At 44.8% G+C, this 13,966-nt stretch overlaps 1 protein-coding gene across 1 annotated transcript in view; it reads left to right on the top strand.

Moving 5' to 3' along the window:
* Positions 1–13,966, top strand: part of ARHGAP23 (Rho GTPase activating protein 23) — a 109,789-nt gene that overhangs the window by 85,805 nt on the left and 10,018 nt on the right. The window contains exons 17-22 of the mRNA XM_054993346.1: positions 752–830; positions 2,951–3,024; positions 5,097–5,186; positions 6,725–6,850; positions 9,487–9,528; positions 10,190–10,286. Of these exons, the coding sequence (XP_054849321.1) occupies positions 752–830; positions 2,951–3,024; positions 5,097–5,186; positions 6,725–6,850; positions 9,487–9,528; positions 10,190–10,286 (508 nt within the window). The remainder of the gene's footprint in view (positions 1–751; positions 831–2,950; positions 3,025–5,096; positions 5,187–6,724; positions 6,851–9,486; positions 9,529–10,189; positions 10,287–13,966) is intronic.

Raw genomic sequence — 13,966 nt, 5'->3', positions numbered from 1 at the left:
ACTTGATTCTCAGGCAAGCAGGGACCTCATATGGAGCAGGAGAATTACCCACAGGGAGAGGAGGATTACGCCTCCCCCCTGTGCCTTTCTCCTGACTTGAAATGTCATTGGGGAGCCGCTATTTGCCCTGCGGGGGAAACTGTTGTACGGATGGGCTACGTGTTTGATGAAGGGCTCCATGTTAAGTTTCACCAGTGGTGCAAATAGAAGCTCCCTGGTGCCCTTTCAGGATAGGGAAATGGCATGGAGGGAAGGCATAAGAACTCGCACACAGCAGACCTGATCTGAATTGAGTCATGCATGCCTGGGAAATATGTTCCCAGTGGGGAACTCACCACACATGTCTGATTGAAAGTCCTCGTGGCTGAGTCAGGCACAAGCCAAGGACCTTTTTAACACATAACAAGGCCCTGAGTGGGGGTTTACACCCCAGTCTCCTAGATCCCAGTCCAACACCCTTTAACTACACTCTTAACATTCTGACCTGTCCTTCCTTTTCTGCCACGCCTGTGCTGGTGATAAATAGCAGCTGCCACCGATAGGAAACAGTGTTCTTTAGCTCAATGCATGATCTTATGTTTGCTGTTGTGGCCTGGCAGCATGGCCAGAACTTAGTACTGGTTCGCAGTAGTGGAGTCCTGGGGAGGCGAGACTTGAGTTTTTGTCAGATGAGAAAACCTTCCTGAGTTATGAAGTTGTACGCTATCCTAACCTTGTAATGGCTTCTTTTTTTAAATCTACTGTTGGCCAGAGGTGGCAAGATTTGAATGTCATCAGCAGCCTGTTGAAATCCTTCTTCCGGAAACTCCCAGAACCACTATTTACAGACAGTGAGTAAGCCTGACTTAAAACTCTTTTGCTCCGTTAGCAGTCAACAGGGTGAAATGCCCCTCTCCCTACATACACACATATTCAGCCAGAAAAAGGCAAAATAGTGGGCTGGGGGAGAGGATATTTGATTATGTGCCTTCCTTCAGTTAGTTTGGATGGCTTATGCTCCATCCTCTGCTTTCCCAGAACCAAGCAGACAGGTAGCCAGTGAACCTGGAGTCTAGCCAGTGCTGAGATGGATGGGGTTACCAACCTCTAGGTGGGGCCTACAGGACTCCAGACTACCAAGATCATTTCCCCTGGAGAAAATGGCAGCTTCAGAGGGTGGACTCTGTGGTATACCATAGAGTCTAGGAAAAATTTATGTCCCTTCCCAGACGCCACCCCCAAATCTCCAGCAGGGAGGGGAGAGAGACAGTGAAGGAGTCTTGGCAAGTCTGGTTGATCTATGACTGGGGAGCTCTGAGGATGACCCTGTGGGAAGCTTATGGTGTTATTGGACCCCCAAATTTTGATCCTTTTGTTGTCTGATGTGGCTGCATTGTACCATTCCCCCACCCCATCTTCTCTCAACACTGTTGGAGGAAAATTCCTTTTGCCTTTATTATCATTTTTAAAATTATTTCATCTAAAACACAGAAAATATAAAGAGATTTTCAAAAACTCGCTAATAAATATATGCTATTCAGTATCTTTATACCAATAATTTAAACCTTTATTCGTTATATCTTCATTAAGCTCACTCTTTTGCCATATCCATAATTGCTTCTCCTTTTCTTTGTCCTATTTGTGAGCCCATATTACCATGTCATAAATAAAATTCAGTTCGAACACACAAGGCTGCCCTGTACTGGATCAGACCATTGGTCTGTTGTGATCAGTACTGTCTACTCAAGACTGGCAGCCGCTCTCCAGGCTCTGAAGTAGAGGTCTTTCGTGTCACCTGTTTCTTGTCCCTTTTCACTGGAGATGCTGGGGATTGAACCTAGGACCTTCTACATGCCAAATAGATTCTCTACAACTGAGCCATAGCCCCTCCCTGGGAGGAGAGAACTACAGTCCTTACTGCTTCCATAGAAGAATTCCAAAAATGAATGGAGTCCGTCATTGTTTATATAAACTCTGCTGTAAATGTGTCTTTCCCATTTTGCTTTAATGTAGTATTTATTGTCTATCCCCATAGCATTCCATGCTCTCCCCAACATTTCATTCCTGGCACATACACTTGTTTCTAGCTTTTGCCTAGAAGTATTCTTGCCGCAACCACCTATGGCCAAGTTAAATACCAGTGATGTTTAGGTGGAGCGTGCTAGTAGACACGCTAATAGTGACATAGACGTTTTCATACCTGTAATCTGATCAGTTCCTTTTTAAATATTGGATTATAGGGATGAAAATGTCGATTTGTTTTCAAATGAGGGTGGTGATGGCAGCATTAAAAATATAACTAAGAGCCAGAAGCTTTCCAGTCCAAAGCAACAGCAACAACAGTGAAAAAGATGCAGTACAGCAGAAGAATTCCACACGTCTCTAACATTCCCTGCTCCCTCAGGTCAACCTATACATACCTGGCTTGTATCGTATCACTCTGTTCCAGCAAGTCTGAAGAGTCCCTTCCATTGGAAGAACTTTGGTTAGGATGAAGGAAGGCTTCAGGCTTGGCTAAGTGGAGTGGGTGGGTACAGGTCTCCGATTCCTTTCATCCTACAGAAATCACCTTGCATGTGAGCTGCTCCAGGCAACGAGGAGACCACCAAATTCTTAACAGCAAAGGGTTTTCCCATGCCAGTCTAGTTTGGGGAATAGAAATGGCCCCAACAGTCACAAACTACAGCTGTGTGTTAACCTGGCACGGGCATTGTGAGTGACCTTGTACTTGGACCTCACTTCCTTGTGGAGGAATCGGCCATCTCCTCCAACAGCTTTACACTATTTATTTATTTGTTTAGACATTTCTATCTCATATTTCTCAACATTGGGGAACCGAAACAGCTTACAGCATCCCCGTCCCGAACTACGGGGAAGCTGTTGTTTTATGCTCCTGTGTGTGACTTGGTAATTTCCCCACCTGAGCCTGCATCCTCAATCACAGCTGGATTGTTTGGCTTTTTTTCAACAGGTAAATACAACGACTTCATTGAAGCCAACCGAATTGAGGATGCCAGCGAAAGGATGAAGACCTTGCGCAAACTGGTATGCTGTTTGGGGAAGGGGGAACTGCCCTGTGAGTTAATTGCTTTTTCCTTCTTGATGTAGCAAGTAGTTTAGGATAACAACACACATCTGTTCTACGCATGCTGTGAACAGATGTGCCACTTCCTTTCCGCAGTGATGGCACAGACTTGTTCCAAGTAAAAATTAAATACAACAGTTTGGAGAGAATAGCACTACAGCAGGTTTTCTTTTTTTAGGTATTTATACCCTCCCTTGTCTTCCCAAAGCAGCTTCCAACAGAAATTTTTTTTATAGGGACAGGGTAGATTGGCCATTATAGTTGCGGTGTGCTGAAATATTAGAAATAAATAATAAATGTATGTGTGTGTGAAGTGCTGTCAAGTCACAACTGGCCTATGGCTACACCAGCAAGGGGCTTTCAAGGCAAGTGAGAAGCAGAGGTGGTTTGCCCTTGCTTTCCTCTGTAGAGCCTTCCTTGCTGGTCTCCCGTCCACGTACTGACTCTGCTTAGCTTCTGAGATCTGGCAATACCATTGACGCCTTCCCTCCAAATAAAAAATAAAGTATTCTAAATAAATATTTATAAATACCTAAATGTATTTAGAACTATGCTAAGTCATAATAAACAAATAGTGGCCTGGAGTACCCCTCCCACTGCGATCACTGGCCACAAGCGGAGGACCCGTCTGAACCCCATGCAGGGCGGGTGGCAGCTGCCCCGAGCACCATGTGGGGTGGGGACAGAAGTGTGTTGCCTAGCTGAGCCCCCATGCCAGATGGGGAAGGAGATGCCAGGTGAAGAGATACCTGACCAAGCCTGCGGGGCTGGCGAGGCAGGCTATTTCTTCCTTCCCCTGTCCTTTGGGGAGGAGACCGCTGAGGCCCTTTCCCTGGGCCATTTTTTTCCTTCTGCTGCGACCCTCTATTCGTAAAGCAGTAAAAAACTTTGACAGTTTGGACCAGTTCTGATCTCCTTGGCTGGCTCATCTGAAGATACAAGTTTGGCAGCCAGGGGCCTAAAAGCCAAATGGCCAAAAAGGGTCTTTTGCTCCCACCATAACCAAGCTTTATTAAAGCAAGAAGGGGGAAAAGCCAGTCTTCAGCAAAGATGTTAAACGGGCAGCAAAAGATGTTCCTCCTCCTCCTTCCCTCCTTGCTCCGTACCTTTAAAAAATGTAGCTGCTACCTGTCTGGGGAACCTGCTCGAAGCAGACCACAGAGTAAGGTGGGTCAGAGTCACAAAACATCATAAAAATAATTAAAATTGACACGTTTATTTAAAAATTTAAAAACCTAGCCATTAAAATGGGCGAGCGTTTGTTAACAGAGTGTAAATGTTCAGACTTGAGAAAGGACCTCCTGTCTTGCTGCAGAGCCACAGCTTGGTTCTTCTGTGGCTGCCGCCAAGTATGGCTCAAGTCCTTCCCTTGCGTGCTGAGCAGATCTTTAGTTCTGTTTCTGGAGGTGGAGAGAGAGTGCAGAGCATTTCTCTCTCTCTCTGAAAGAGCCTGGCAATGATTAGACCTCTTTCCTTTGAATATGTGAGGCTAGAGAATGTTATTTCATGGGTGTGGATGTAGTGCAAAGAGAGAGGGGGGAAATGTTACCCTGTACCCCAGGGGAAAGCATGAGAAGTGAGGTGTTGCTAGCCTGCCGTATAGGCTGTTTCGAGAAATGAGATGCTCCTTCAGTGTGTAGGTAGCTATTGACACATTGGGCCCAAACAGAGCTGTCCTTAGGGCTATGTGGGACCATCCAAATACCAAGCCTCTACGTGGTCTTCTGCAATTTACCCTTTGTATTGAATACAAAATAGGTACAGTTGTATCTCTATTCAATGTAGGAGTTTTCAGTCTTCTGAGTTTCACAGAACTCTGCATCTGCCTCTGGCATCTGTCCAAGGGTGATTCATTGATAATTTCTGTTTCAGATTTTTGATCCCATGAAAGGTATAATTTTGCAATGATAGAATGCTTCAAGGAATCTTAAAAGAAAAAAGTTACAGAAGCAGAGAGGGATAGGAGGAACTTCCTAGCTCTCATAAAAGATCAGATTTTTAAACAGGTTCTTTTTTCCATCACTAACTCTAGATCCGGGACTTACCAGACTATTATTATGAGACGCTCAAGTTTTTGGTGGGACATCTAAAGACAATTGCAGACCATTCTGAGAAAAACAAGGTAATGTCCAGTCTTTCAAGTTTTCCTGGACACCCAGGAAATATGTAATATGAGGTCACGATTTAAATTAAAATTATGTTAAGGGTGCTGCAGTAATCTCTAGGGTGCTGCAGTAAAATCAGCGATGGGTTTGGATATGGGAGACTTGCTTTCAAAGGTTGCTGCCGCTGAATCTGTGGGCTCATCTACTCACAGCTTTAGACTTAATTTTAAAAATGTTTACTAATTTTAATTTGTACTGAGCTCTGGAGCTCTTTTGCTGTTGCACTGATGGAAGAAGATATTTTTTAAAAACCCATCATAAGAAAATTTGTCTCTTTTCAAGGAAGAAGTTTTAAAATACATTTTTCAATGTTGTGATTTTGCACTGGAGTGCTTTAGCACTCTGTTGTATAAATCGTCTATATAAATCTCCGTGCTTGGCTTTATGCTTGTTTTCAGATTTTTTGCTACTCCTGTTGTATCTGCTCACAAAACATCCTAACTCTTGTTAATTATTGTATGTCCTGGCTATTGACGATACTGTGTTTCACTTGCACTGTGTAATGCGCCTTCTCAGTTTGGGAGGCGGGCTATACATACATAAATAAATAAACATTTTAAAACCTTTTATCCTGGAAGAAATAAACTTTATTCAAACGTATGCTTTTTAACCTTTTTGCAATAGCAGAACAACGCACGGTAAAAAAACACTAACAATGGATGAAAACGTGTTTTTTTAAATTATTTTTTTTTTAAATGCTTCTTTGAAAGATCAGGAATGCATGAAGATGAGGCTGCCTTCTACTTAGTCAAACAATTGGCCTGTCAGGGTCGCTATAGTTTTCTCTGACTGGCAGCAGCTCTCCAGAGTCTCTCCGGTAGAGAGGTTTTTTTCATACCACCTACTACCACGTTCTTTTGACCAGAGATACTGGAGACTAAACCAGGAACTGTCCGCATGCAAAGCAGGTGTTCTACTCCCTTTTCGCCTCTGGCCAGGCACCTGAAGGGGCTGTCTCCTGTCTCCGGGTAGTTGCTGCCACCACTGTCCCTGTATGGGGTCCTGGTTAGGTGGGACAGCCTCCTAACCTCCCTCTTCTGCGAGTGGGCCCAAGCGGTTGGGGGACTGTGTGGAACAGAAGAACGTTCTTCCTTCATAAATTCCAAAACTCATTTATTTAACTTCTAACTATACACAGGCAAATATACAGTGAGCGGAAGGAATAATAAAACAGAAACCCCTACTCTGTCTCCCTCATGCCCTAATTCGATGTTGGGTAGGGCAGGCCCGATCCTTTGGTACCTGGGGTTACATTAGATCTACATCTCCCCTCAGAGCCATCTCTCCCTCAGCAGCCCCTCTCCAAACTCCCAGATTTGAAGCTCAGTCTGTTAGCTAGTGTGCCACACTATCTCTGCTATTCTTTTTATTTTTGTTATTATTAGCCACTTATTTTCGATCCTAAGTTGAGATGTTGGCAGGTGGCAAGTCTTGTGGCCCTGTGGCTAAATTATTATTAAAAAAATCTCTTCCCCACAATACTTTTGTTTGACAGATGGAGCCCCGGAACCTGGCACTGGTCTTTGGCCCTACCCTTGTCAGGACATCAGAGGACAACATGACCGATATGGTCACACACATGCCTGACCGCTACAAAATTGTGGAGACTCTCATACAGCATGTAAGGGGCCAGGGATACATGGGGCTCTTGAAGGCAGCAGGTGGAAGGGTTGATATACAGTCCTAAAGATTAAGAATGTGGGTTGGGAGGGTTTTTGCAGTGACATTCTTGCAAAAGGAAAAGGTAGAGGGGGATGTTATATGACAGAGAAGACATTTTTGTAAGTTCCAATTTGCCCCCCTGTCCTTTTTGCAGTCATTCCCATTGCTTAGATATTTAATTTAACATTTCTGAATTTAATGAGACGTGTGAGTAAGAACCATATAATAAATTATATGAGATATGAGGATTGACTCTTATCTTAACCAAGCATCCAGCTATTTAACAACCACATGGAAGCTGCTGGAAACTAACTTCCCAGGGTGCCACAGGGCTCAGTTTGAATCAGGACTGTGGCTTTATAAAGAGTTGAAAGGCATTTCCGTCTAGAGCCTTTTTAGGAAAATGGTGGGGTGGGGTGGAAGGAGGTTGGAGCCCTTCCTCCCCTGATGCCACACTCCTGATCCAAATCAGCCTCTGCAGTGCTTGGGGAAGTAAGTTTAAGAGCCAAGCTACAAATGATGAATTACACAAGGACTGCACGTGAAGGGAGTTGCAGTGTTAGCTGGGAAGCTGAGATTTAAAAGAGATCAGAAGGCTTTGTCAATTTCTCCTCTATACAGAGCTGGGGAGATGCTCTTCAGAGGGTTTGTTAATTTCCTCTTCACCACCTAGAAGGGGAGATGAAACTGACAGAGCCTTCTGGAGGCAAAGAGGAAATTAACAAACCCTCTGAGAAGCATCTCTGGCTTTGTAGAGAGGGGAAATTGACAAAGCCTTCCAATCTCTTTTAAAACTCAGCTTCCCGGCTAACATTGCAACTCCCTTCACGTACAGTCCTAATGCAATTCATTACTTGTAGCTTGGCTCTAAGTGAGGTGAGGGAGCCTCAACCTGAGTTATGCCCCAAAGTATCACATCCTTTGCCCCTCGGAGACCATCAAGATGACAGTCAGGGCATCCTGCAGTGTGCAGTAGATCACAGGTAAAAGTCTTGGGTTGGAATTACCGCAAACCATATTAGAACATTTGGGGGGCCTCAGCATCTCTGTTTCAAACAGAGCCAGAAGAAGAAGAAGAAGAAGACATACAACAAGGGGGGCAGGCCATACATTAAAGAGAAGCCAGTTCTGGAATGTTAGAGTGGTTACAGAAAGTGCCCTGGAACAGGGCTGATGTTGTTTGTACCTCTCGTTGAAGGGAGTGCCAGAAGAAATTTCTTCTCCCTCTTTCTCATCTCCTTAGAAAATCTTTTCAGTGAGCCTGTAATGCCCCCCCAGGGAGCTAACTGTAATGAGCTACTTGATAAAGCTTCGATCATTTCAGTAATATCCTTCCATAATACTTTAGTTAACAGGCATGCCTAGTCGACTTGGTGATTAATTTGTCCCCAACGATTTGACTGCTTCTAAATGTTGTAAAATGATACCAAAAAAAGGCCGGGGGCAGAAAACCCTGCTCCACTGAACTGAAAGTGGTTACATTGGAAATAAACAAACTGCAAATACACCACCTCCAGAGGAAAGAAAATATGTTTAGAATGTAGTATACCCAGACTTTTTATTGACATTGGCACCTGAGGTGGTTTGCAGAATTTTACAAAACTATCCAAAACAGAAAGTAAAAACTTAAAACTGCAAATGTTAAGACAAGAAGATGAGGCCACAGCAAACACAAACCATTCTTTTCCCTCTCTTTGGCTATGTTGAAGGACCAGAGAAGTCAGGCCTCACATAGCTCTACTGCTGATGTGGTTGACATCTTTCCAGGAGCTGCTGGGAGGTTGGAGAATACCAACCTGCCAGTTATAGTCGCTGAGCAATCCAGCAGAGGCTGCCAGCCGTCCCTGAGAGCAGGACCTCTTCTCATACTGGCTGCAAAAATTAGGCAGTTTCATTTCAAGGAATAGATGCCATTTCTTAGAATATTCTTGGCTCCTCTGACATTACCTGGTCTCACTGTGCTAACGATTTCCACAGTGATACTCTGTACTACTGGGTTTTAAAGAACTGGCTGGATTCCTCCTTTTTGCTTCCTCTCTCTTTCGGCTTCGTTTTTCCTCCTCAAGGAGGGGGGTTATTGTGGGGTAGGAAATGGTAAGAGTAAAGGGAAATGCTCTTGCTTTGTTAAACTGCATGGTCGCACGTTTTCTGTAATGGTTGAAAACCAATAAACTTAGCAAATAATAAAAGGGGAAGGATGTTAAATTACAGGAAAATATGACCTTTTGTATTCATTCAGTGTTGAGATTAACTCTGGAGGAGCCCGTGGTTTGAGATTAAACGCTATGAAGAAGCTGTTATTTATAATAATACTTTATACAAAGTGTTTCATGTATATTTAATCTTGGTGATCCTTTCAGCAGCAAGGCAGATAACTTAACTCCTGTGTTTATCTTATAATGGAAAGTTCCTGTATCATGCGAGTTGCAAAGCCAGGAGGAAGTTAGGCTGGTGCCCGAGACCAGCAACTAGCTTTTAAAATGCTGCTTCTGTCTTTACCTGTAGAATTTTCCATGCCAAGTTTAGACTGATGGTTTGCTGTCCAGAGCCTTAACTCTGTTTTGACTTCTCCCGTCTGTCTTTTCCTCCCCGCAGTCAGACTGGTTTTTCAGTGAGAAGGAGGATAAAGGCGAAACGGTAAGTCAGTGCAAAGGAAAGAATGCCCCATTTGCCAGGACCGGTGATATCCCAGGCAGCAGGGATTTGTTCGGTGGCAACACACAGTCTCTACTAGTTGTGCTTGGCCGGCGTTGCTGACTCTTGCTGTTGTTGAGGAGAGCAGACCTGCCCCCAGGGGCTCGTTTGTAACAGCATGACCGGCATGTGTGGGCAGTAGAGACAGTGGCAGCCTTCCCCCTCCAAGCCGTTTTCTGCTGCTTAATAAGCCCCATGGAGCGAGTATTGGCTCTGTTTGTGAAATCACATTATTTGCTTGGCTCTCTGCCGATTTTGCAGCGGAGCCAATAGCGGATTCGTGGGATGGTTTGCAGAGACAGGAAGGCTGCCAGTCACAAGGGGCAAAGGGGTGCTCGCGTCTGGGGGGCACCAGACTGCCCTTGAAAATCTGGTTCAAAGCGCTTGGCCTGTCACTCAACAAACACAAGGATTTTGCAACATGTAGTGCTGGTCTTCCTGTGACAGAAAGGACTGAGACTAATGGGGCTTTCCCAAGTTCCCAGTCCTGGACTATTGAGACCTTCCTCTTGCAGCTGCATCTGTCTGGAACAGCAAGGGGCAACCAGGGGTATTACAGAGCTAGTGACTGCATTGACCCTAACCGCATGTGCCTATTTCACAGACCCCTGTAGATGAGCAGGAGGCCCAATCAGTGCCGAATATCGAGTACCTTCTGCCCAACATCAGGAGGACGACGGTGGCACCGGGGGACGCTTCAGGTAAGCAGGGAGGACTGGATTGGAACAATGGAATTCCCACAATGCAGAGTCCGCACTTGTTTTTCTGAGCTTTGTCTGCCTGGGAGGGTTCTCCCCCTGAGTTGCTGCAAAAGAGTCATTATATCCTTATTTCCTCTCGTGGCCTGTACACCTGCTCTCAGGTATAATGTATGCATTACATTACTGCTCTGATTTTCCTTGGCTTTTCGTTAGCTTTGTGAATTTTCCTTAGTTGTTTGTGGCTAAGTTAACCCACCTACCCCTAGAGTACACATCATTATCATATGCTGTAGGCTACAAAAAAAGGACTTGCTTCATCCAAAACATGTCCAGGTTTGGACACTTCTCCAGTTAGAGAGAGTGTTCCCCATCCATGCGACGGCCACCTGGAATGACTCTTCTGAGCTTCCCTGGGGCAATCCGAACTTTGCCACTTGAGTTGTTAGCAAGAAAATGTACCCCCACCCCTTCCTCCCACACTTCTTCCAATATAATAGTAGCACAAATGCTGAGCAACAGCCAATTGAAGAGACTACAGTGTATAGGTCTGGGAGGAAGATTTTCCCTGTGCTTCATTTCTTACTGTACATATAGAGGGAGGGGGTTGTTTGGTTAAGTGGATTCTTCCTCTCGGACTTTATGAACTTCCTTAACTTTTTTTGCTGTCTTCTTCTTTCCTTCCTTCTCTTTCCCCATCTTTCTCCTCCTTCCTACTTCAGCGGATCTACCGGAGCTCTAGAGCTGGTACAGTGTGGTTGTGCTCTGGTGTTCATGCACTAATTCCATTGAGTGATTACGAGAGATTTGCAGCAAGCAAGGCAAAGAGATGTGGTTTTTCAGGTTCCTTACCAGGCTGTCCATAGTGACCACTGGCACCCTGTGGCACATATAATGACGCGAACCTGTGGATGTGGTTTTGACTCTGGTGTGGCTCTTTTCAGTTAACATTTAGGGGTGAAAATGTTGGCCGCCTTCCTCGTTTTGGGGTGGGTCTGATCTTCTGAAATGGATCTGTGCTCCATTAAGGTCAGTTGCTAAAACTGAACTGTGTCCATTGAGCAGACCCCCAGATTAATTTTAAAAAAGCAAAACCAGACACTTTTGAATTAAATGGATTAGAAAGGTAGAGAATTCTTATTTCGGGCAACCATAACAATATGTAACTTTCATGCAGAACCTCATTGAAATGGGGAGTTTTTAAAAAAAAACATATTTATTGAATTTTTATCCCACTAAAGTGACTTGGAAACACTAACAAAAAAAAAAGGATGAAGCTTCTCTTTTGAAAATACAGAGCATGGTATACAATGATAAACTGATTAAAACAAGCACAGAATCATTGTAGAGTTAGCGTGGCCTTTTCCACTATTCCTCTCTCTTAATCACTAGCCACTAACTCCTCAGGGGCACGGGGGAAGACTTAGGAGGGTGTGGGCCTTGGGGGCCATCCATTATCTTGTCTGTGTGGTTTCATTGTCACTAACGTTGCTGTGGCATATTTGGGGAGTGGGGAGGATGCTGTTGCACAGACAGCCTGCTTGGTGCTGTACCGCTTTTCTCTCCACTTCTATAAAAGATGGAAGTAACACCTGGTCATTTGACTTTGTTGCTGTCACCTTGTGCTTGTGCCTCTTTTGGGTTCCCCAGTGCCCACCTCTGCCTTGAGTCTCACCCCCTTTGCCACTGCTTGCTTTTTGCTGGATTCGCCTGGCCTGGCTTTTAGTTTTGTCAAAATTCAAGCAGACATGCCCAGATACGATTGCATCGCCCTGACTTACGTCTCACTGTGTGCGTAAAGTACCATCAAGTTGCAGCTGACTTATGAGGATCCCTGCTGGGGTTTTCAAGGCAAGAGACTAACAGAGGTGGCTTGTTATTGCCTGCCTTGGCTTAGATGGTCTCCTCTCCAAGTACTAACCAACACTGACCTTACTTAGCTTCGGAGCTCTGATGAGATCAAGCTAGCCTGAGCCATCCAGGTCAGGTCTAGATCTCACTACCCCAAGACAAAAAATAATCTTGTCTCTGTGGTGCGGCTCCCTGAAGTTAACACTGCTCTAATCACTGCTGCTCTTCAGCATTCTTACTGGATAGGTTACAGACCAGTGGTAATCAACATTCCACTATTTAAGAATCAATAAAGGATTTGAGTCCAGGGGAAACAGAGAGATAAGGTTTCTAGAGTCAAAGTTCCCTTTGTCAGATACCTAAAGGATAGAGGTGGGTTGGATAACCTAAAGGTTGAGGAAGTCCGGTGGACACCTTCATCCTCACTCCTGTGATCACTGGCTCTAACCCCTCCCTCCTAAGCTCACCGTAAAGCTCTTTGTAGGCAAGGAATTCCTGTTCATAGAGTAAGCCAGCACCGTTGGAACTCACTGCCGGTGAGGATAGTTACAGTTATTAATGTGAACGGCTTTAAAGGGGGTAAGACAAGTTTGTGGAGGAGAGGTCCATCAATGGCTACTAACTAGGATGACAAAAGGGAATCTTTTGGAGGGAGGGGGAATTGGCTCAGTGATAGAGCATCTGCTTTGCATGAAGAAGGCTCCAGCTTAAATCCCCAGCATCTCCCATTCAAAGAATCAAGCTGTCGGTGATGCAAAATGCCTGAGGCCCTGGCAGACAATACTGACCTTAATGGACTGGTGATTTCATTTGGTATAAGGCAGCTTCATGTGGCTTCAGCCTCTTCATCCAGAGGCAGCAAACCTCTGAATCCTAGTTTTGGGTGGCAGTGGCAGGGGAAGGCCTTGGCACCCCGCTTGTTGGCCCTTCAAGAGCAACTGGTTGGCTGCTGTGTGAAGTAGGAAATTGTACTGGACAAACTACCATTTCTTATGTCCTTACACGCAGCTCATTGACCAGACATTATCACCTGCAAGGTATTTCACATTCTCCCTGTCTTTGCAGTCCCAGGGAGGCAGCAGAAAGATCTCCTGGTAGAACGGCTCTGTATGGATGACTGCAGATTGTATTGGCTCCGGGCAGGTCACAGAGCAAACCTGGCTTAATGCTCATTCCTCCAGATGGGAATTCCATCCCCTGCATGTTTTCTGTTCATCTTCCTTTTGTTGCCCTTTTATCTAGTAGATCTACATCATTCATCAAATTTCATTCAGCTGTGTTCCATTGGCTCTTCTGGTAAAATTGTTGTTTGTATCATGTGAGCGAAAATGTGACAGCAGGTGGAAAGGGTCGTCATCGTCACAGACTCCCTATTTTCTCTTTCACGATGCTCTGTCCATTCAGGGAGGCTCAATAACTTTCTTTTTCCCGGTTTCTCTTTCCCCCTTTCTTTTGGTTGTCATCAGGGTATTAAATTTCATTTAGTTTGTTTATTGCACTTTTTAATCTCATACGTCTCCACAGAGTTTGGAGTAGCCCTCATAGTTCTCCACTTTTATACAGTGACAAGTGGGGATCCTGCAAGGACTTGTATGGGGCATTTCATTTTCCCCTCCCTTAGTATTTCCTTTTTCTATTCCCTGAAAGCCTCATAGCGTCTCCCTTTTTTCTGCTTCCTTCCCACCTATTCACCAACCAACTTTTTTATCTGCCCTCCCCATCCTCAGCTATATTTATTATTTATTTCATTTATACCCCACCTTTCTTCCCCAATGGGGACCCAAAACAGCTTACATCCTCCTCCTCTCCTCCATTTTATCCCCACAACAACC

Source organism: Eublepharis macularius, chromosome 12, assembly GCF_028583425.1.
Source record: "Eublepharis macularius isolate TG4126 chromosome 12, MPM_Emac_v1.0, whole genome shotgun sequence".
NCBI lineage: Eukaryota > Metazoa > Chordata > Lepidosauria > Squamata > Eublepharidae > Eublepharis > Eublepharis macularius.
Note: the sequence above shows the minus strand (reverse complement) of the source record. Positions and strands in the feature narration are given on the sequence as shown.